Source organism: Paralichthys olivaceus, chromosome 14 (genome assembly GCF_024713975.1).
Source record: "Paralichthys olivaceus isolate ysfri-2021 chromosome 14, ASM2471397v2, whole genome shotgun sequence".
In the NCBI taxonomy this organism is placed as follows: domain Eukaryota; kingdom Metazoa; phylum Chordata; class Actinopteri; order Pleuronectiformes; family Paralichthyidae; genus Paralichthys; species Paralichthys olivaceus.
This window is the reverse complement of record NC_091106.1, coordinates 1,607,228-1,632,229: the sequence shown is the minus strand read 5'-3', so window position 1 is coordinate 1,632,229 and position 25,002 is coordinate 1,607,228. Positions and strand designations below refer to the sequence as shown.

General features: G+C 38.7%; 2 protein-coding genes across 2 annotated transcripts in view; both read right to left on the bottom strand.

The window, feature by feature from the left end:
* Positions 1-657: 657 nt before the first annotated feature.
* Positions 658-16,111, bottom strand: tm9sf2 (transmembrane 9 superfamily member 2). Its single transcript, XM_069538326.1, has 17 exons — positions 15,854-16,111; positions 12,295-12,362; positions 11,285-11,378; positions 10,793-10,920; positions 10,250-10,379; positions 8,681-8,805; positions 8,395-8,506; positions 7,603-7,682; positions 7,264-7,372; positions 6,949-7,081; positions 6,423-6,542; positions 6,014-6,071; positions 5,571-5,730; positions 5,011-5,162; positions 4,479-4,590; positions 3,391-3,562; positions 658-2,703 (listed from the first exon to the last, which is right to left on the bottom strand). Exons 1-17 carry the CDS (start codon positions 15,974-15,976, stop codon positions 2,636-2,638), a joined length of 1,944 nt encoding a protein of 647 aa, XP_069394427.1. The 5' UTR covers positions 15,977-16,111; the 3' UTR covers positions 658-2,635.
* Positions 16,112-20,408: 4,297 nt separating this feature from the next.
* Positions 20,409-25,002, bottom strand: part of piezo1 (piezo type mechanosensitive ion channel component 1 (Er blood group)) — a 76,283-nt gene continuing 71,689 nt past the window's right edge. Inside the window, exons 50-54 of the mRNA XM_020103574.2 lie at positions 24,510-24,632; positions 24,343-24,422; positions 23,312-23,501; positions 22,117-22,258; positions 20,409-21,808 (exon numbers count right to left, since the gene is read on the bottom strand). Of these exons, the coding sequence (XP_019959133.2) occupies positions 21,680-21,808; positions 22,117-22,258; positions 23,312-23,501; positions 24,343-24,422; positions 24,510-24,632 (664 nt within the window). The 3' untranslated portion in view covers positions 20,409-21,679. The remainder of the gene's footprint in view (positions 21,809-22,116; positions 22,259-23,311; positions 23,502-24,342; positions 24,423-24,509; positions 24,633-25,002) is intronic.

Here is a 25,002-nt window from a genome sequence, read left to right as displayed (position 1 = left end):
TGCTGGTGATGGATTTTTTTTTCCCTTTGGCCTTTGCTGACATTGTAACTCTTGTTCTCTGAGAGATGAAACTCCTCTCTACTGTTCCATATTTCTTAAAACCAGGCACAATACAGTCCTACGAGCTTGTTAATATATGATGGGGCTTGATTATCAAGGGCTTTTTATGTGAGGAGCAGGATTGTGTTCTATTCTAGATTTTACAGACCAACTGGAACATCTGATGAAGAATTACAATAATCCAGTCTAGAAAAAGAATCCAAACTAAACGGTTCAAAATACAGTTGTACATTAAATAGTCCTGACTTCAGCTTAATAATGTTTATATAAATCTATTTCTTAAATGAAACATATATTCTCATAATTTCCTGCTCTGATTTGCTCACTTCTATACTGTTGCTGATCTATTTGATGGATTTTATAGTAGCCTCAGTCTAATGTAGACATGTGCAGGGGCCTGTTTCCTAACTTATCCCAGAGGTTTGTTGGTGTAGAAAAGCAGGAAATGTATCACAATAAAGGACTGTGTTGTAATACATTATAGACCACTGTGATGTTACATGTAGTAGCTACAATATTTGAATAATTTGATACTGAAATGGCTTTAAAGGAGAATCTGAGATACACGTCATTGAATCAGGACAAAAACAAAGAGCGGAGAAGAAAAAGCTGTTTAATTATTAGACCAACCAGACTGTTATAACTGAATCCCATTAACTCAAATGTCTGTGTCTTCTGTTCCATTTCCAACTCCAAAATGTAGCATTAGAAAAGGTTATTTAATCAAAATGTTCCACTCTTATGAAGCTGAAAGGATGAAACTTAGTCTCTCAGCAGTCAGTCACTGATGAGCCTCAGTCACCAGTTCTACACAAAGCAAACCAACTGATGTGAGCTGAATAAGAGATCATCTGCTCCACACTGTTCTGCTGACATTTGCCTCATGACAGTCAGTCACACATGAGCGTTGAAGCAGTGTTATCATGTGGTGTGTATGTCGTGTTGTGAGCTGATGGGATGTGTTCACTCCCTTGCTACTCTCACCTCGTTAAAATGCAGGTTTTTCCTTTTCAGTCTGTTACACGTTCCTCACAGTCGGAACAACACCAAGCAATGAGGCCATAAATTCAAACGCACACACTTCAAATGTCATGAAAGAGACGACACACAGTGTGATGACATGTCACCACTAACTGACTCGCTAACGCTACACACAAGTTATTTGCATAACTGAAATGAATTCACTTTACATGAATTTCTTTAACATATTAGGTTGGTATAATCCATGCAATACACAAGAGGCACTCTTTGTTGTAATCCAACGCTACCTGCTGTTTTGTTTTTGAGCAGCGTTGTCAGTGCTGACCCTGTGTTTTGTTGCTGCATGATGAAAAAGAACTGTGGGGGGGTTTAATGAAGTGAACCCTGAATAGAGAAATGTGTGTCACTGTAACAGGACAGACTAGTAACTCTTCATCACACAAAACCTTCTGTCAAAGCTTCACTTCCTTCATTTGCAGGAGGTCATAGAGAGAAGCGGGTGAAATGAGCTGGCCTGCGTTGCACAATGTATTACATTTTATTTTTCAAATCAGCACTTTTAAAAAGCGCATCCTAAATGATATTGAGGTCTACTCCCACAAGGTAAGCTTAGTGAGTATCTAACTACTGCCTGCTGGTAAAATTTGTCAGACGTAAGTGAAGAATTACAGCTGACCTTAAACTTACAAAGCCTGAAGAAAACACACACTCTGGCTGCATTGTGGAGCAGTGAATCAGTTCTAGCTCACAGCACAGACCATACAGATAAAAAGAGGAAGTGAGAAGTGCCTCTCTGGGAATCCATCATATTGCTGCTTTGGCCCTGGTGTGTTGGAACAGACGCTGGCACCACAGTGCTGATGTGGACTTTACTCTTGGATCAATGTTAAAATACTGAAAAAGATTCTACACGTGCCCTGCTGTATATAAGCTGTCGTACCGTTGGCTGAACCTGCTACTCTCCTCAAACGTTCAGCGGAAGATTAATCACCACCAGTTATTCCCCAAAACCTCACAGACATGAAAACTGTTCCGCAATAATCTGAGGGGACACAGAAACCATACAGTTCTAATTGGCTGTGATCACATTCTAACCAAACTTTTGGGACACAATGTGAGACTCAGATAACAGACTTCATCAAAGATGTACTGCTCACAGGTTTATCATTTAAAATAGTAACAAGGGCACATTTTACACCTGTGCATCACATGAACACACCAGGTCTGAGAACGTAGCAGACCATCTATTTGTCTGCAAACAAAGTGCAGGGATCATAAAATAAATCTAAAATGCCCGACATCGGCTCATTGTGCACTGCATCTGTCCATGTGTCAGGTATGATTTCATTCAGATTATATGCAGATAGATACTGTACTGATGACAACCCAGCGTACACATGCTCACACACACAAACATTTTAGGCACACAAAACAAAGAAAACTGTCATGTGTCTGAGGCAGAGTCACGTCTGACTGAAGAAATGAGACGAGGAGGAAGTTCAGATTGCAATGTTCAGTTCAGTTTGACATCACCAAATGTCGACGAGAGGAAACCTCATCAAGCCGAATACAGTCTGCTGTGTCTTTGAATGCTTCAGTCCACTTTGACCACGCTGTAGATCTTGGTAACAAACCAGAAACAGGCAAAGAAGCCAATTGCACCTGAGGACAGAGAAAAGACAGCTTGAAGTAGAGCCACATGTTGACACAGCACTAGACCATATACTAAACATATAGGAGGCTGAGCGGCATTGAGTCATCACCCAACACTCGGCATTGATGTTTCATACAGTTTTGTATTTCAAGTCACTACAGGTCTCATTGTTTAAAATGTTGTTTTTCAGATTAACTGCTCAAAGGCCAGGCCAATAGGTTTCACCCATTTTTTTTTTTTTAAACCTAGGGACATCAGAGACCTGGGAACTGGAGGATAAAACATAAAACTGTCAATTTACAGCAAAGACGGATGAATGCATACACATGTAGAACTCTTCCCATCCTGTGCATATTGCTCACGGCCTTATGCTATGGGAGTCTTCAGGGAGATTAATGCAGCTCAATACAGAGCTACAGCCCAATAAAGTGTTCAATAAGTAAAGGTAGTTACTTATAGGTAGTTTCTGAAGCAACTTTATTGTTAAAACTGTTCTATTCAAGACATTTTCCTTTCCCCTGCTTCTAAAGATTTTGACAAAGGACGATCCCTCACACTGTGCCTCCTGTTACTGCAAGCGCCATTGTCAAGCTGAAAAGGTCTCAGCAGCCATTCAGTACAATCGATAAATGGCCTCACTATAGTGACTATAGTCAGTGCAGCACCCCCACCCTTCCTTCTTTTTATATACGTACCAGTGAATAAGAAAAAGATGAGAGCCATGATCATGGTGTATCCAAAATACAGGATGGTGCTGGCCAGACCAGTGATTTGGAGCTTTGAGAAGAAGTAATGAACGGCATAGACCAGGAAATAGACAGCAGTGAAACCGCTGGTAAGGAAGGAACGCCACTGCCAGTGGTAGTCCTGTAGGAGGAAGAGGAATACAGCTGGAGTTTAAATGGACAGGAACAAATCAACATTCCCTAACTGAAATGTTTAACAGAGCGAGTGGCCAGAGAGAGAGTCATGAATGAGTGTTGAATCAATCACAGGACCAGAAATCAAAACAAACTCAAAATCGTACCAAGTAAATCCTTGTGTCTCTAAATTATCCAACAAGTCTGTGTGTCCTCTTCTATAACCTCAGATAAACTACAGCAGCACTCAGCAACTGGGTCAAACCACCAGTCAAAATCCTCACCAGATCCTTTTGATAATTTAAATATTTTTATTTCATCAGCTGCAATGCTTTATATCAAGGTGAATTAAAGCTTTTATTTTGAAAAGTTGTGAACTTGGATCTGAAGATTGTGTTAACTGCTTAACAGACCTCTGAAATAGCCAACATGTAATGTATGAAAAAAAATCCATTCAAACTCATTTATAAACCACAGACCTGAACAGTAATGAAAAGAAATTCAGACACAAACAATAAAACAGTATATTGTGTAACTGTTTGAGGACTCACTAATGACAAAGAATAATTGTAAAAGCTCCAGAGCTTATCAAAGAAGCAGTTATTCCAAAAATGATTATACAAATCTATTATTCAGAGAATGGAAAGGGCAAATAAAATGAGATCGTTGAGAAATGTCTAATAACTCCAGAAATCTCTGTCTGTCTCTCTGCCTGTGCAGAACAAGCCCTGCACAAGTAGACGCAATTCTAGCTTCTTTTTTTTAGCTCATCTTTTCTGTGTGTCTGTGGTGTAACTAATGAAAGAGCAGAAGAACACTGTCATAAAATTCTTTGCTACAGAAATGTCAGCATTGATATAACGTCTAAAACATAAAGAGGACAGAGAGTATTTGACAGGTACTGCAGGGATCATGCAGTTCACCTCAGCACACAGGTGGAAGTAGCAGAGCAGGATGGTGGCCTCAGAGCAGGTGATGACCAGGATGATGAAGACAAGGAAAAGGAAGCCAAACATGTAGTACATCTGATGGGACCTGTAGGACAGGAAGAGACATGTCATGGATACTGAGTCCCTCACTGACTAACGTTACAACACATAAAATACACAACATTGCAATCCACACTATGGTCACTATGCTACCATATTTGTACTATACGTTTAAAGAATTGAACAACCTGTTAACCTCTTCTATGAGAAGATTTACTTGGGATGTTATATCTTGCAGCTTTTATTCATTCTGTAACTTCCCATGAAATAGAAACATACCAGATCAATAATCTATTATATCGATTATTTCCTGTTTTAAGTTAGTTACCAATTGGATGACGACTACAGAAAACTTAGACTGGCTGCTGTTAATACTCATTATTGTGTTTTAGGATTAGCTGAAACTGTATGAAGTACCCTGACTTTCTATAAATTGTTCCAGGCAAACCTTAGTCTTCTTTCTCACCAGATTGAGTTCAGGATGAAGAAGAGTTGAATGAAAATACATCCAAAAGGCAGAATTCCTCCCATGATGATACCAGGGAGAGGCTTTGTGTAGAACGACTGCTCTGGGATTTGACGAGGAATCTGATTGGTCCGAACTGGATGCTCAATACCCTTAAACAACCACAGCAGAGAGAGAGAGAGGGAGAGAGAGAGAGAGAGAGGGAGTCAGATGTTGAGGAATGTGCAGCCTGGAAAGACTTATCTGGACGTGCTATAGCATCACTACATTCTTGATGGTTAACTTAAAATAGTTTGAAGTATGAAATCCTCATGATGGCACAGCACGTGACAACACAGACAAAACTTGACTGAGCTACAGGAAGGGATAGTCAGTGTTAGTATTTAAGTACTGAGGGAGTAAATGGACTGATTTCTGGTTCCTTTGTACCTTGAGTAGTTCACTGATGACAACATGAAAGCAACATGAAAACATGAAACCACCACTGAAATGTATACAACCATTGACAGAAGATCTTAAGCATGAATGGATGGATAGTATGTGCATTTATATGTACTTACTGCTTTCTTGAAGCCAAAGTATGCACCTATGAACGTGAGTGGCACGGAAATACAGAACCAAAGAGCCAATATGGCTACCAGGGTCCCAAAGGGCATGGCTGCTGAAGACCCTTCTCCCCACAGAATCAAGTTCATCACAAAGAAATCAGCAAACACCACCCTGAAGAGAGAAAGGTACAGTGGGATCAAGTGGATGTGTCTGTTATGTTCACATCTGTTATGAACATCTGTCTCAGCTGATCCGATCACCAGTGGACAGCTTTGCTGCTAAAAACAACATAATTTGATCTTTATGTACAGAAATACATTTTAACATATTGTCACAGTGGTCACTGGAGACAAGCAAGTATGAACTGATGTACTTATAGCTGTCCACTTGAAACTAGTAGAATAGTTTCCATTATTGTGTTGATTATTATTTGAGAAAGCTGTCACTGTCTTACCCGGGACAGAGGAAGGCCGTTAGCAAAACATTGGTCTTCCACTTCTCACCTCCAAACGCTGGAAAACAAGCAAAACAAACATTTGTTCTCATTGATTTTATATAGATGTGTAAAAGTCCACAGCCTGGGTTTAAGTACAAGTGTGATTAGCAAAGTGTATTTCTTTTTCTGTAAATAATAAAATAATAAAGTCAACATATTCCTTTAGTTGAAGGAAAACAGCACTCCATCATGTTACACCTGACCTTTTTTAATAGCCTGTCCTGTTAAAGGCAGAGGATGTTTCACCTTGTTAAGCCCTATGGGGCAAATTGTGATTTGCGAATATAGGCTTTTCAAATAAAATTTGATTAACTGATTGACTGATAGCTCAATGTTCTTAAAAAAAAAAAAAGTTTTCTTTACATACATTTGTAGAGGCGGGCTGCCACATATCCAGCAGGAGTTCCAAGAAGAACCCAGAGAACAACAGCACACGTCATCAAAGCTCCACGGTTCGCCGGAGAGAGGAACCCGAGACAGGCAAAGACTGTAGAGGGAGGAGTTTACCGTACTACATGTTATACACTTCAGATTAGAGAATGTCAGTTATAGAGCCCTACTCATACTACTAACAATATCCACACTTAAGTTTAAAAAATATAAAATTATGAAATATTAATTGAGAAAACACACCATTTGATTTCCATTCATTTTTTGTTTTTTCTACGTTATGCTTTGAACCATTTTATTCTTGGGTTTTCTGTAATGCTGAGTTTTGTGAAAGCTTGACATGTTCTACACTTTCGAGCCACCACAAAATATTTTTCTCCCCCCTCGACCTTTTTCAACTGTCATTTCAACAAGGATCACATGAATAAACCTGCCAGGGATCTCTGAACAGTTTCTAAATAAACTCATAATCTAAACAATGATGGTGCCATGTGATGACATACAAAGGGTGACGAAGGTCATAATGAAGATCTGGGTTCCAGAACCAAGGAAAACCGACAGCAGCATCCCCTTCCTGGGAGGTCGGAAAACATCTCCATGTACCAACTTCCATCCAAACTCCTCCTGTGCATCCTCCTGGAGAACAAGACAGAAGAGAATACGGGATGACAATGAAACAGCTTGACCCCTATTTCAACTAGAGAGCTAGCTTACAGCTCAGTTTCATGTGATAGAAAAGACGGTTTACAGCAATGATAAGCTAACTTTCCTTGAACTATGAACAGCTCAACCTCAGCTCCACATCGACAGGTACTCACCACAGAGTCCATCTGATTGTATCTGGCAATATCTTTATGCAGAGTCCTCAGCATGATCATTGCTACCATTCCAGACAGGAACAACACAATCACCAACGAGTTCATTATGCTGGAAGGAAGAGAAGCAATTCAATAAGATCATTTCTGATGTTGTATCAGCATCAACAAGTCAGCTGAGAGACACCAGGGTTGATCAGTGGTCGAAATTAAGGTGGAACCTGTCAGTGTGTGTGTGTGTGTGTGTGTGTGTGTGTGTGTGTGTGTGTGTGTGTGTGTGTGTGTGTGTGTGTGTGTGTGTGTGCGTGCGTGCGTGTGTGTGTGTTTCTATTTGAGTCTCACCTGAACCACTGGATGTTGGTGTGAGGCATTGACTCCAGGATGTAGTCCCATCTAGATGCCCAGCGAATGTTCTTGTCTTCCTACACAAACACACACGCACACACACTACAATCAAATCAGCCTAACACCTACATGTCTATAATATACGATCTGCTGAAAGATGTTTTTTTTATATACAGAGCATTAACAGTGACACTGCAGGATCACAATCCCCTGCATGTGCTTGTATCAAAGCTAGTCTTCCCACTTTGACTTAATGACTAGGACTCTTCTTTGTTTTGAGTGAGGTGGTGTGAACTGGTATTTCTCTCAGGTTCTTACCTGTGCTCATCTAATATCATAGTCTCCATGCTACAGTATAGGCTGTGGCAGTGCCACTGCACCAAAACTTTATATAGGTGTCTCACAGCTGCATCCATCAGCTGCCTACCTCAGGGCACCAAAAGTCTTTTGGTCAATTTATCTGGTAAAATAACACAAACCTCTTTATTGTCTATCCACTAATATTTTATGTTCTTCAACCTAAGATGTGATCACACAGATAAAAAAAGTTGTATTCTCATTACAACATTCATGCCAGTGAAATATAAGGGTTGGAGGTAAACCAGTATCAATCATTGTGATTATCATTTGATTTTTCTCAACTGTGGTCCTTGTGCTTATTCAGTATATCTTGTAGCAAATTCAAAGTAAATAACATAATCGCTTTATTTGCAATCAGCCGCAAAACACAGGTAGAGGCTGTGTGGCTGAGATGACATTGTATTAGAGACATGATAGAATTGCACTAACCTCAAACTTGACAGAGTAGGTATATGGGATATTAAACGCTCCTGAGTGTTTGTTTTTCAGGAACTTTGGCCCTCCAGAACAATCAGGACTGTCATCATTAGGGTTTTCATAACTGCAAAGAGAGAGAGGGAGACAAAGGGAAAAAGGTGTCCGATAAGTAAGTCAGTGGTTTCATTGGCATATCGAGATCTAATCCCAATGCAAGCAGAGCTTATTCAATGGGGATGTCATTTAATACATATCTTTACTAGATAACTCAATATTAGCTCAAACTGTCATTCATTACCTCTTGGGTTCAATCTTGGCAGCAACCAACCGGGCTCCGAGTTCTTCATGCTCAACGACATGGTAATGGATGGTGATGTCCACATGGTTAAAGATGTAAAATGCATCCTTTTCTTTAAAGTTAGACTGGAAAACAAAACCGAGACACAAAAGTTATCATCGGCATATAAAATTACACACACCTAAATGCAATGCTCCCTTTACAAATCACGATCCACCTGGAAATGTGCATAGCTGGATCTGCTTTATACTACTACTAGCGCAACTTTTCTGGCACAATAATCGAGGGGGTTGTTTATGATGAAGTGGATCTATATTGCAGCTTCAATTCACCACCTCACATTTACATCAACTCTTTCCATGCATGGGCCAGAGTTTTTATAAATCCAAACTTTTGCAGTAGAAGTGGTGCACGCATCCATCAGAATCCGTTTGGGGGCTATGACAACAATTTTGAAATGATATTTGGGTTTGGGTATGGTTTGGTCACACTGGTTGGGCCATCCACTTAATTGTTTTTATGCTGCAGGTGCCTGTAAGTGGGGAAACCATCGGGCTTGGGTCTGGTTCGGACAAAAAAAAAAAAGAGAATGCCTGTCGGGTTCTTGTCAGCTAATTTTCTTTTGGTTTGGTTCGGGTTTGGATAGAAAATTGCGGCAAGAGCTGCACTCTAGTTTTACATACAGTGAAGTATTTGTGGCCACATTATTAATACTATAGCCGAAACACGATCATCTATTTTTTCTATTTAGATTTATAAACTCTTATTTCATAGTAGTACTGTTTACAGGACATTGATTTGCTCAGCCCTGGAGCCTGACTCCTCTCCCTCCCTCACTCCCTCATATTCACAACTGACCAATCTGTATAGTAAGACAAACAGTGTAATCTGATCTTGGTAAATAGAAATAATGTGTTTATTTAAATATAGAGCAGGGGAGTGAGATCTAATCCGTGGTCACTAGAGACACATTTAGGACTCAATCTCATGCAAGATGTGAACTGATGAACTCAAAGCTGTCCATTTGTGATTGGATCACCAATGACAGATGTTACAGATTGTGAACAAGGCTATGTGTAGAATAAGAACCTGTCTGACTATGAGGACTGAAACTAGTAATAGTTACAAAGAAGATACTGAGGCCGGTATTGATGGAAGCTGCTGACTCCAGTTCTAGTCTCTGGCAAATTTAACCAACAGACACAATCAGAGTTTAATCAGATGAAGTTCATCAGGGTTAGCATGTTGTTTAATAAACAGAAAGTTATGCAATGACAATAGTTTAAAAGAGGCTACAGTCACATCAATAGTCTGTCCATAGTGGCTTGAGAGAATGTCTTGATGAAGCTCTAAACTTTGATGTCACAGTGTGTTGTCACAGTGTGTTGTATCAGTAGCTCTGTGAACATTTTCTATACGTTTCTGAATCACATGAATAAATGACCTTCTCTAAATATGTTTGTAATTAGGACTGATTTAAGTATTCTTTTGTTTTTGGAACTACACATCACTTATTGTGACATTAATGTGACCAAAGGCTTTGTTTATGTTCCAGTGTGACCTACTTACATTGACCACACAGGCATCTTTGGAATGACCGGCTTCTGTGACATAGCAGCCAATAGGGAAACCAGGATTACAGAACTTCTGTCCATCTTCAACATCATAGCACCAGGTGACCGGCATGTTATCCACAATCCTACACACACACAAACAATCAAACACAAACACACACACCACAACAAAAGCATGTGATGACCACTAATGGACACATTAGCTGTATGCTTCACAGAGTATTCAGAATCAGACCCCACAACATATAACATGCGTTATCGTGTTGACAACTGACTTCAGATGTCTGGTCAGATTCAGTCTTGTTGACTTGTTCTTTGAACGCATAGTATGGACTTCATTATTAATATTTGGAATCAGTATGATGCTATCTCGATCTTCAGGTACCAGACCAAGGGCTGCAGTTTGAGGGAAGAATTCTGTTGTATTCTGGTTCGTATTAATGTTTTTTTGTGTGAGTATATTCTTGTGTTGTAGTGTGGCATGCAGGCGTTTTCCTTCGCTTTCTGATGTGTGTGTATGCCAGTGAATTATACATACCAGTGATGCTGGTAGTTGAGTAACATGCCCTTCTTGAGGAAGTCCAGTTTGGCTTTGTCTGATAGGTTGGTTGTGTCGTAGGTTTTGGTGCACACCTTCTGACACACTGCAGGTTTCTTAAACTCAAACTGACACAAAGGACACACCGTGGGCTTTATGTTTACCATCATTGATATTAAGGATGCACTTTAAGTTTTTATAATAAAACATTTAAGTTCGATTTGACATAAAAAATTAAGATGGAGAAACCATATCAAATCAAAAACCTTTCTTTGCACCTTTCCTGACGGCATATCAAAACTTTTTTTATGGAACTGCAAGTTTCCCCCAATATAAGTCTTCTTTTTTTCCTTCATCAAAATATTATGATTGTATATTTTTTAACATTAGTATTTTCTATTGCTTTATTCAACAGCTAGCTCACATGTCTGTTTTGTGCATGCAAATATAGCCACTAAAATATCATCATTGATTCCACCTCAACCCTTGTACCTTGTATGGCGAGGGTTCGATTCTCTCTCCAAAAAGAACCTGGCCCAAATTCTCTGATGGACGTTTCATTGTTTCCATTGAGCAGAAGTCAAACCTGCACAACAAAGAAGAGACTGTTCAGAGAAGTTTTAACTGCACCACACCTTTAATACCCATTACACACTGTACTCAGCTGCTTACTATCTGGGCCTGGATCTATCTGGTCTCACCTCTTTATATTTACTCCAGCAGATGGAAACTTACAATGTAACATGAAAAACGTACATAAAATAATGAATAAATCGAAAACATATTTTGGGGTAAAACAACAATTACCCTGTATTTAATATTTAAAAGTTATTTTCACATACAATTATATAGACAATTAAGATCATCATAACCAGAACTTATTATATCTGAATAAGGGATAAACTTAACTCTTTTTTAACATGTGTCAATTTAAAACTTTCCTCACAGTAAGATAATTATCCTATTAATCTACTTTCCATTGATAGAAAATATTGACAATAGTGATGAAGGGGTGCTGAATGCTCCCCCCAAGCTTTAAAGGTACAGTGTGTAGAATTTTGTGATATCTAGTGTTGAAATTGCATGTTGTAGCTGAACACCCCTCACCTCACCCTCTCCTTCCAAACATGAAAAAGAACCTGTGGTAGCCTTTAATTGTCATAAAAACTCAAAAGGTGTTTAATTTTGACCAGCCTGGACTAATGTAAAAAACATAGCGGCCTCCGTAAAGAGGACTGCGATGTAAATAGAAAGTATTTGATTATCAAGGGTCTTTTCTGGGGTAAAGAAAACTACAATTCATACAATTTAGATGAAATGAACTAGTGAAAACATCATGAGGATTATTCGACATTAAATATCTGCCAATAGTTCCATTTCACCTAAATCTTACACACTGGACCTTTAAAATGCAACAATAACAATATGGTAAAGTAAAACAGGTTATGCCGCCTGAAGGAATAAGACATAAATTAGTGGAATGAAAGTACAGTGAAACTTACGCAGTATATTCATAAGGCAGAACAGACTCCACTGAATCCAGCCTGTTCACAAACAGTTCAATGGTCGACTAGAAGAAAACAGAGCAGATACAAACAGTATTAGAGGGAAAGCAGGACAGAAGGGGCCTGTTCTACAAAGCAAGTTCAACTCGGGGTACATTTTCATTGTGAAAAAGTGTGATTCATGTTTGGATGACGCTGCTATATTATACACTGACTTTGCAGCACATTTAACTTTTAGAAATTATTATTATTATCGTTATTAGGCCTTGCATTATGTTGATTGTTACTTTATATTGTGGGCCTTTAGGTTACTCCCAGTCTAACATCTCCAGGATCTTGTCAATGGTTTGTCTTTCAAAGTGTGGTTGTTGCTAGAAGCAGGAAAGATGAGCATTATCTATCATGTTCTCAGAGTGTGTTTGTTTGTCAGTCTGAATGGCTTAAACTGAAGTTTTTTAAATGTCTTTGTGCTGAAATGTCACTAAATGTTGCAAACCACTCAAATTTGGTGGATGTGAAGTGAAATGACAAGATGTAATATATAATACTTCCCAATATTTAGATTGGGTCACTTTTTAGAGATGCCAGCACAAAAATGAAAATAAAACACAAAAGGGGAGAGTATATAAGAGACAGGATGATGTAACATCATTCAGTCAGTATCCGTGGGTTATCAAGCTCTCTTTAGACATAATCAGGTATTCAGGTCTCACTTTTAACTGTGAGAAATGACCAAGGTAAACTATGCTGTAGGGCTAACCTGCTAAAGTGCAGGGTTAGGGTTCACATCAAAACCTGTTAACAGCCCATCTACTGACCAATAAGATCACAGGAGAGGTGAGTCATCATCCTGACAGGGACTCAGGACTTTACATACAGTGATGACCCCTCCCACCTTGCTGCCTGTGTAGAGCTGCTACTTGTTTTCCAGATACTGTTGGCTGGAAGGTGGAGCTGTTGTGGATGGTTGGCTGCCCTTCTATTTCTTCTACATCAGTTATGTGATCCCATTCTTTACATAGAATGAGCTGCATGTAACCTGAAGGCATTGCTGTTTCATATTCATCACTTCATCCATGGATCTGGTGATGTGGCTTATTATTTACAATAACTCCTCTTTTTCATGAACTAGTAGCTGGGATCAGTGAACCCACAGTGAACAGAACCAGATGTTGACCAGCTGTGTTTATAAAGTGAACAGAACCAGATGTTGACCAGCTGTGTTTATAAAGTGAACAGAACCAGATGTTGACCAGCTGTGTTTATAAAGTGAACAGAACCAGATATAACGAGCTGTGTTTATAAAGTGAACAGAACCAGATGTTCAACAGCTGTGTTTATAAAGTGAACAGAACCAGATGTTGACCAGCTGTGTTTATAAAGTAAACAGAACCAGATATAACGAGCTGTGTTTATAAAGTGAACAGAACCAGATGTTCAACAGCTGTGTTTATAAAGTGAACAGAACCAGATGTTAACAAGCTGTGTTTATAAAGTGAACAGAACCAGATGTTAACAAGCTGTGTTTATAAAGTAAACAGAACCAGATATAACGAGCTGTGTTTATAAAGTGAACAGAACCAGATGTTCAACAGCTGTGTTTATAAATTGAACAGAACCAGATATAACGAGCTGTGTTTATAAAGTGAACAGAACCAGATGTTCAACAGCTGTGTTTAAAAAGTGAACAGAACCAGATGTTCACCAGCTGTGTTTATAAAGTGAACAGAACCAGATGTTAACAAGCTGTGTTTATAAAGTGAACAGAACCAGATGTTAACAAGCTGTGTTTATAAAGTAAACAGAACCAGATATAACGAGCTGTGTTTATAAAGTGAACAGAACCAGATGTTCAACAGCTGTGTTTATAAAGTGAACAGAACCAGATATAACGAGCTGTGTTTATAAAGTGAACAGAACCAGATGTTCAACAGCTGTGTTTAAAAAGTGAACAGAACCAGATGTTCACCAGCTGTGTTTATAAAGTGAACAGAACCAGATGTTCACCAGCTGTGTTTATAAAGTGAACAGAACCAGATATAACAAGCTGTGTTTATAAAGTGAACAGAACCAGATGTTCACCAGCTGTGTTTATAAAGTGAACAGAACCAGATGTTAACAAGCTGTGTTTATAAAGTGAACAGAACCAGATATAACAGGCTGTGTTTATAAAGTGAACAGGACCAGATATAACAAGCTGTGTTTATAAAGTGAACAGAACCAGATATAACAAGCTGTGTTTATAAAGTGAACAGAACCAGATATAACAAGCTGTGTTTATAAAGTGAACAGAACCAGATATAACAAGCTGTGTTTATAAAGTGAACAGGACCAGATATAACAAGCTGTGTTTATAAAGTAAACAGAACCAGATATAACAAGCTGTGTTTATAAAGTGAACAGAACCAGATATAACGAGCTGTGTTTATAAAGTGAACAGGACCAGATATAACAAGCTGTGTTTATAAAGTGAACAGAACCAGATGTTCAACAGCTGTGTTTATAAAGTGAACAGAACCAGATATAACGAGCTGTGTTTATAAAGTGAACAGGACCAGATATAACAAGCTGTGTTTATAAAGTGAACAGAACCAGATGTTAACAAGCTGTGTTTATAAAGTGAACAGGACCAGATATAACAAGCTGTGTTTATAAAGTGAACAGGACCAGATATAACAAGCTGTGTTTATAAAGTGAACAGAACCAGATATAACAAGCTGTGTTTATAAAGTGAACAGAACCAGATGTTAACAAGCTGTGTTTATAAAGTGAACAGAACCAGATATAACGAGCTGTGTTTATAAAGTGAACAGGACCAGATATAACAAGCTGTGTTTATAAAGTGAACAGAACCAGATGTTAACAAGCTGTGTTTATAAAGTGAACAGGACCAGATATAACGAGCTGTGTTTATAAAGTGAACAGAACCAGATGTTCACCAGCTGTGTTTATAAAGTGAACAGAACCAGATATAACGAGCTGTGTTTATAAAGTAAACAGAACCAGATGTTCACCAGCTGTGTTTATAAAGTGAACAGAACCAGATATAACAAGCTGTGTTTATAAAGTGAACAGAACCAGATGTTCACCAGCTGTGTTTATAAAGTGAACAGAACCAGATGTTAACAAGCTGTGTTTATAAAGTGAACAGAACCAGATGTTCACCAGCTGTGTTTATAAAGTGAACAGAACCAGATGTTAACAAGCTGTGTTTATAAAGTGAACAGAACCAGATGTTCACCAGCTGTGTTTATAAAGTGAACAGAACCAGATATAACAAGCTGTGTTTAACAGGTTATCCAAGATTAACGTTGACTTTCTAACTAACCAGGAGTACCTAACAACCTGCTCGTACCTGGTCAACATCCGGACTAGAGAAGTGTAAACAGATTAGCATTGTAACCGGGGGCGTTGTTTATTGTGGCTAACATTTGCTAGAAGCTCACATCAGTTTGTAAACAACAACTCCTCCTAATACTTCCTGTCTGCCTGTTGACGGGCTGCTGTCCACAAGAATCAGTCAGTTAGTTGGTGTCAGACATTGTGGCATGTTTACCTTGCAGCCTGGAACTTGGTCTTTCCCCGGCTCACAGAAGCTGACGGGCGCCAGACCCGGGAGATAGAAGCCGGCCGCTCGAGCCAGCAGCGCGGCTCCAAGCAGCCACAGAACCATGTTCATTCCGGCGGGTCCTAAGTGAGGATTCACACGGTTACCTGGCTCCTCTTAACGGTCCTGTGTGCATCCACGGCAGCCTGACATCGAACATCCGGGTGTGATGCAGGCAGACACGTCACAGCCGGAAGTCCTGCTGCATGAAGAGGAGCATTGTGGGAATACACATCGACAGGAATCCTGAATTATTATTATTATTATTGTGAGCAGAAAATAAGAATTTAATGACGAAGGACAGATTAAAAAGGATCAAAGCTGCCAAAATATTATGCATATATGTATAAACTACTAAAAAATAATGTGATGCGCCATTACATGCAAAAAAGATGTATTTATTTAGACATTAATTAGTCTATTAATGTTAAATATATATTTCTGTTTTGCTTCCACATCTATTTGCCTATCAATTAACTTTTCCATTTAGTTTACTTTTTTATTAATTCATTCATTTATATCAGTATTTTTTATTTTATTACTTGTTTTCCTATACGGTTTTCGGCCAGTTTATTTTCCTAATACACTAACACACACACACACATAAATATTCAAATTTCTGCATAACAGTGCAAATGTAGGGACTGTCACTCAAATGTGTTATAGAGTTAACTCTTTGCCTGTTGATTGACTGCCGTAGACCAAACCAAAATAATTAAAACATCCAGCTGTTGTCCACATGGTGGTGTTCTGCAACTTCTCTGTCAAAACCTAAAGACACAGTCAAACACACGTTTTTACAATCCCACAGCAAGGGGATTTTCACAACAGACATTTTGAATTATCATAGGCAAAACAGAGTTGTTGAATAAACGCAGGTTTCATTCTGTTCGAGTGTCTCAGTAATCCATGACAGTGTGTGACTATTATAAATTAATTCAAATCAATTCAATTTTATTTGTATAGCACCAAATCATAATATACATTATCTCAAGGCACTTTACGTAGAAGGTCAAGAATTTAAGATCTTATTAATACAGAGAAACCAAACAGTTCCCACAATGAGCAGCACTTTGGTGACTGTGGAGAGAAAAACTCCCTCATTAACAGGGAGAAACCTCTAGAACCAGGTTCAATGTGGGCGGTCATCTGCCTCAACCGGTTGGGGTGAGCAGAGAAAAATGGGGAGGAGAGGGGAGATGGGTGGAAAAGAGGGGAGAGAAGAGAGAGAGATAGTGGGGAGGGGGAGAGAGAGAGGCGAGAGAGACCAGGTACACTTGAGCACCATCAGGTATCAGATCTGACTAGTTAAAATGTAAACAATAACAGTGTAATTATTATTGATGACAGGCACAATTCATATAATAGGTAACTACTGAAATATTGTAATTAATAATAGTAATAATGGTAAAAGTTGTTGTCCTGAGGTTCCAGGGTCAGAGATATCTGAAATGAGAGAGAAAAAGAAAAGGAGAAAGAGAGACTATGGGAGTACAAAGTGAAATAGTCATTTGCATGTATTAAAATAAATAAATGATAATGTTCCTGAAATAAAGGCATTTATTGGATCGCCAACCTGTGCATGACATGTAGAATAACACAAGTTAAATGAGCAGTTTTGTGTGTCAGTTTATTGTGATCAATTCTTAATTGATTTAGAGTGCATCATAGCACAGAGACTGCACTAGTTAAAGTTACAAATGACCTCCTAATGGCATCAGACAAAGGACACATCTCTGTACTTGTTTTGTTAGATCTCAGTGCTGCATTTGATACCATTGACCATCAAATTCTTTTACAGAGGCTGGAACATCATATTGGCATCAAAGGAACCGCCTTAAGCTGGTTTGAGTCCTATTTTTTAAATCGATCCCAGTTTGTTCATATCAATGATGAATCCTCCGTACATACCAAAGTTTGTCACGGAGTCCCACAAGGTTCTGTGCTAGGACCACTTCTATTCAGTTTATATATGATTCCTTTACACACATTATTAGGAATCACTCCATTAATTTTAATTTTTATCCCGATGACACCCAATTATACTTATCGATCAAGCCTGATGAAACCAATCAGTTAATTAAACTTCAAGAATGTCTTAAGGATATAAAAAGTTGGATGACCTTCAATTTTCGGATGTTAAACTCAGACAAAACTGAAGTTCTTGTAATTGGACCCAAAAATGCTACTTATTATTGTAGCATTGTTACATATTACCACCACTGCTAACCACTGCTACTGTAATCATTGTTTTTCATTGTAATTGTACAATATGTTTCTGATGCGTTGTTCTGTACACGTGACATCCATTGCACGTCTGTCCATCCTGGGAGAGGGATCCCTCCTCTGTGGCTCTCCCTAAGTTTTCTCTCACCTTCTTTTCCCTGTTAAAAGGGTTTTTTTTGTGAGCAAGTTTTCCCTCACTCGAGCCGAGGGTCTAAGGACAGAGGGTGTCACTACCTGTACAGATTGTAAAGCCCTCTGAGGCAAAATGTGTTTTATGAATTTGGTCTATACAAATAAAATTTGATTTGATTTGATTTGATTTAATCTGACTTAAAATGAAACAGAATGTTAAAACTCATCATCAGGCTACTTTTTTGTATGGCATGCACTGAAAGGCACATTATGAACAGCCAAACAGTTAGTTACAGGAAACAGGAGTCAAAATGTAAACTGGTCATTATGTACAGGAAGTAGCACCTTAATGTGAGAACTATCCACAGTTTGTGTTCCATTTTAAGAGGAATCCATCCAAACACCACAGAGCCAATCTTTACTAATAGAATGATGATATGAAAATACTGAGTTTGATTTTAGCCAAATGGTCAAAACCTAATACCCAGATGTGGTTTCATCTGAGGATTTGAAAATGTCCATTAGGCTACTACTTCCAAAGATAGATGGTGTATGTGTAGCAAAGGTGAGAGGTACTGAGTGGAAATCAAACTTTTGGGATGTATCTCTAGGGAACTACAGATAAAACTAATCAGTCTAACCCAACAGTCCTGCGATAAATCCTCTTTAATTGAGTTTGCTAAGTCTGTCTTCATTGTACACATGGGTTAAAATACTAGACATTAGAAAATAACCTTGATGACGATTTTTCATCTTCGACTTGGAGACTAAAGTTCAAACATATAGACAAACAGCCTATATACCAGAAAGACATGTAACAAGCTGGAAGCACAAATTTTAAAAACACTAGAAGCCATCAAGATCTCATGGGAAATGTAGGATCCGGTGTTTTCTAATTCTTATGTCAAGATATCTTTAATTTTGTCCATTCATTTTTAAGGTGGCCATCAGAGCCCCCAAACTTGATGGAAGTGTAATATTGAACTACTGGTTTGCAACTTGAATATAAATCTACCCATGATATAGTTGACCACAATGCATTTCTTATAATAAAGCTCTCACCTCATGCATCTGAGTATGAGAACTGGTGTGACATGAGACAACAGTTTCTTGCAGTGATTCAAATAATCTTGAGTCGACTGAAGTCCAGGAGCTTTGTAGGCAATATGAAACATGATGGAGGCCGGACAGTTGCTTCATAATAATAACTCTCATAAGAGAAAGTGCTGCACATAGATGCACTGTTTTGAGACCAGCTATGAGTGTTCATCAGGACTAGAAAAGTGTGATATAAATACAGACCATAATAATAACTCCCCTCCAGCTAAGAATAACTGAATTAAGTGAAGTCAAAAATTAACGTATTCTCATCATTGATTTCATCAAAGATGTTTGGAGAAGAAGTGACAGCAGCAAACATCTTTGCATTATGTTTTTAGTTTAGACTGCCAACACATCCTATCTTACTCATGTGGAAGTGGAACTCCAAATCAGGAAGTTATGTTATTGTTCAGAACCTGATGTATTGACCTCATGCAGTCACCATTTTGGTTGGGCCAATTCAAACCAGTGTGTTAAGGAAGCTCTACTTAAAACACTGGATAAAAAAACTACTGCCACTCACTTGTGTGAGTTGGCCCTGTCAGGAACAGTAACACTGCTCTCAGATGCCCCTGTCTTACCTTGCCCCATCCTGTTCATCGATTATAAGATAACCTTGTATGTCTAGACCTGAGAGCACCTTCATGTTTCATATTTAATACATTTACAAAACTTGTGGTGTAGTAGGCAGTGGACTTGCAGCTCTACCTGAGGGCCCCTATTGATGACCTTTATAGAACGTTTTTTAGGAATATGCACCATAGAAATTTTCATTATGTGAATAATACAGGACCAACTTTAAGTCCATGATCATTTAATATTTTGTCTAAGTGGTTCATATTCCCAAACAACTACACAAATGACCACAAATCAAACAACACACAATTAATCCCCTGTAAATTAACTGCTCGGGTTCTTGGGCTACATCTGATGGAAAACTATCATTTGTTTAATATCTGCATCATAGCTGAGCTGCTAACACTTCTATGTCTGTTTCATATACAACAACAATTCTATTGTGTAATAGCACAGAGGGTGATACAAACGCAAGCCTGGTGAGATTTATTTCACATGATTTGACCACATACCTTGCAATCATTACAGTTCTTTGTCCAAACCAAAGACACATTGAAATAGTACAAATATTTGCAAGTTATTGAAACATGTCTTAGTTCTACTTAGAGGGAATAACAGGCCTCAACAGGAAAGTGAACAAAGAAAATAAATTCAGTCAGAGAGATGAGGACAGGGGCTCAAGGGACAGTAAAATTAGTTTTTAGTGATGAGTCCAGCCCATCATTCCAGAGGCCATCAGCTCTTTAACTTTTCAATCAATATTCACTTTATAACCAGTGTATTTGTTGAGTGGTCTAGCACCAGGTTTTTTCAATGTAGAGGACTTTTGGTGCCCTGGACTAAAATTAAATAATTAAAGGAGGAACCAGTAAGTTGATGTGCCAAGCACTATTGTTTGGGTTATTTTATTGAGATATGTATGTTGTTGCTGCCCCACTAAGTAAGAATCAAATTGAAATTAACTTGGCTTTTAAAGTGTCAAATGCAACCAGCTTGAACTACATCAGCAAGCTATTTCCCCAAGAAAACGGATCCCTTGTGTATTGCTCCTAAACCCGGGACATGTGGTGGCCCGGAGCAAACTTGGCAACATCTGATGAGACAAAAATAAGCTAAAATGGCCTTTTAAATCCAAATTTCTTTGTCAAACGTTGGTTGATGATGTAAAGTCCAAGAAATATGGTTACTACAAGACATGCTTGTTACTTTTGAAAACATTTCTGAGTTTGATCAACAGCATTTTATTGTTTTCAGATCAGTCAGTATGCAGTAGCTCCAGCTGCTTCAAACTTTAGTTAGTTTCAGGTTTCAGCCACACAGTGCATAGAGTTTAGGAATACATGTCTTTTGTGATTTACCTTTAACCTCTGACCATTAACATACAGCTCAATTTGACCACTGATTGTGCCTTCCAGGGACATTGTAGTCCATCAAGTGGACATCGAGCTGCCATGAATCCCACCACAGTGGGACTGCAGTTCCACTTTTAATCGTCTGTAGTGTAAAGTGGTGTGATGAAAGCGCTCAGGCAGCTCGTGAAGAAGCAACAGCAACAGATGTTCCTTCCAGTTTATCTATGAATGTACATCTTCTTTCATGTGTGTCCTTGGCTGTAGGTTCATGTCCACTCTAGGAGTTATAAGGAGTGTCCTCATGAAGCCTCCCATGAGCAGTCCCTTTGGACATCTTTACAGTGTGCTTCAGATATCATTGTATTCTATCACATCCAAACATAATCAGTCAGTATCTGTCTTGTTCTCGGGTGTGGATATCTCTCGTCCATTTGATCATCGTCTCTGGAGATCGATAGAGGAAGATCAATTTGGAGTAAAGTTCCTCTTCCAGCTCCAGTTCTCCTGTCTCACGCACCTGAAACACACAGAAACATGAATGTATTGAGGGGGGTTTGGGGCACGGTGACAACACTGTGCTTTTCATGGATGTATTATTAAAAAGAAAAAGCAATAAATGTTTATGATTAGACCAGCTATATTTCAAATTTCTTGGTCAAAGGAAATCTTACACAAATTTGGAAGTTTCATCTTACTCTGTCTTTGAAGTGTGAGCACATGGGTGTGCTAAATGTACACACAGTGTGTGTGTCTGTGTGTGTGTGTGTGTGTGTGTGTGTGTGTGTGTGTGTGTGTGTGTGTGTGTGTGTGTGTGTACAAACTAACCAGGAAGATGTCTGTACACAGCTTCAGGATGCGGTCCACACAGGGCAGCTCCTCAAACATGATGGAGTGGGAGATCTCACTGAAGAAGCCACGCACAAACTTTCCGATGACTAACACCACGGACACATACAGACCCATAATCCTGGAAGGAGAATATGTTTTTAACATCCAATAAGGGGTGGGGTTCATAAAGGCATAACCCAACAATAGTTATGCCTGAATGAATCGAGTGCCCCTCCTTTCATGCAGACAATGTAATATTGTATTTTTAAGAACTAGCCACATTGTTACCTTGAATTCTTCACTCAAGAGAAACATTTGGTAAACTGCACTGGCCCATTGACATGATGGCCTTAGAAATTCAGTCTCTACCTGGGTGCAGTTGAAGGAAGTCTCATACACACCTGTGCCCCTGACACTGGTCTGTACCCCACTGTTCCCTTCTAGTCTAAATCATAGTCCTGTAGCTAGTCAAAACTTGCCAAGATGGAAACTGTTTTAACACCACTAAAGAAACCAAACAAATTCCAATTCTGTTCCTCTCCTTGCCAATGTCTGAATGTTAATGCCTTTGGGGTGAAGCATAGGAGATGTATTATTATTATTATTATGTATCATTAAAATATCTGTATAAGTCTGCCTCCTTCTGTCAATTACCCCTGTAATTCAAAATCACCTTTTCAGATCTTTCAGATTTGTTAAAAGTATTTTCTGTTGCTTCCTCTGTAGATAAATACTGGAGAATATTCCCCACAACAAAGGGGTTGTTTCCCGTCCATATGATCTAATCCCTCATCTCTTAAACCTTAAACCATCACAAGATCTATTGGTAAGACAGCAGTGGGAGACTTTCAAGATGAGTGGGATGACATTTTAGAAAAATAAACTTCTCTTTAATCTGCATTCGTCACTGACTTATTCATAGTTATTCAAGGCGAATACATCATACATATGAGTTTTATTTATACTAACTGTATCACTGATTTGTTGACTCCTGTTTGTTCCTGTGCACATCCTTAAATCAGTTGATGTGGTTCTGCTTGTTATTCCCAAATCTCAGCTACTAACAAAGGCTGACAGGTCCTGGACTCATCCTCAGCTTCTTTTGAAATTGTTGCCTAAAATCATTTATGGACTTTCGTGAATCATAAATATATAATAATATCCACTGTGTGTGTGTGTGTATGTTTCTTACCCATATCCCGCCAGGAAGCCGAGGCTGGGTGGACTGACTTTGTCATTGAATATGACCATGGGTAGAACTCCACATGAGGAGGCGGCACATCCTGCGATGGCAATGTCCCACCACTCCTGATTTCTACTGTCATTCAGTGAGCGGTCACTCATCAGGGACAGGGTTATATTCATGTAACCGTCTTCATTATCTACAAGACAACCAATCAGCTGTGTTAAAGCAGACACTGGAAGGTGTGTATGACTGCAGCACTGGGTTATGGAGCGGGGTGAGAAATAATCCATTATTGTTCCTGAGTTTCAAATATGAATACATGCATAAAAATGTGTAATTTAAGTTTTCATCATAGTGATCCATACGACAACCAACTGCAGTAAAATATAATATCATGTCATAAATAGATTGATGAAAATAACATTGAAGATTTGGTCTGGTTTTTCATGTTGTAACTTCTTTTTTTATATATATTTATTTAAAACCTTTACCACTGTCTAACATCACTTTGAAACTAAACCTCACATGTTTCAAAGCCAGGTGGTTTTTTAGCCGGCCAAGTTAGACAGAAGGTGTCATGTGCAGTCTTTGTTACACAGTATTTTGAATAGTTAACAGAGAAATTTGATTTGACATGACCACAGAATATATGTGGTCACTGTGTGTCTACTATGTGGTGACTTTAGTGTAGGCTTAATAACAAAGCTGGTAAGAACCACTCATTTGTCTTTATTTCTTCTGAATGGCGTTAATGTCGTAATCAGAATAAAAACATGCTTTCTCCCAATGCACCTCTCCCAATGATGGCAAAGTGAGTGATCCAGATACTAAACAGGCCCACTCAGGGAAATAAACTTGGTAGACAATACCACTTCAACAGTGGAACAAACAGGCACTCAGACAGATTTATTGTTTAGTGTTGTGAGACACAAAGTGTTCTGTGACACCAGGTTACTCACATGTCATTAAGACACTTTAAGGCCTGGAAAATGTGAAGATGTAGAAAATATTATATATATTTAAAAAGTAACTCTGACCTTTATACAGTTGACTCACGGGTTTGGCCTCAGCTCCATTGGGAGCACGGATGTAGTTAGGGAACATATTAGGAACAAGCCTAGGAAATAAAGAAGATACCATCTTTAAGATACAATTCTATGTATTAAATAAAACACAAAGCACTTCACATAGATAGTCCACGTACACAGGTTTAGTACGATTGCCAACTAGTAGTGAGGCCAGATCTGCTCTGACTGGGTTCCCAGGTTCCAGGTCTATAGAGTATTTGTCGAAGGTGTGTTCCACCGTCCCTCCTTTACCCAGGTCCCTGTCAAGGAGCAACGTCCAGAGAAAAGAGAAAGCTAAAATCAGCTATTAGCATTTAAAACATTCAAAGATACATCACATGTATGCAGTAATATCACTGATATAGTAGAGGACCTAATCGGACATTTACTTATTTTTTAAAACCTTTAGTTACACTTACACACTTACACATTTACAATTCCAGCAGCTCTCAGATCCTCAGGCAGACCTTTCCAACAACTTGGAGCATAAAACTAAAAGATGCCAAACCCAATGTTTTGCTCCTGCTTTTGATTAAGTCCATAGTTTCTCAGAGTACAAAATATTCTCTGTCCACCTCATTTAGCTTTGTTGCTGCGCAATAATGTAGGAATTGCTGCTTACAGTTCAGC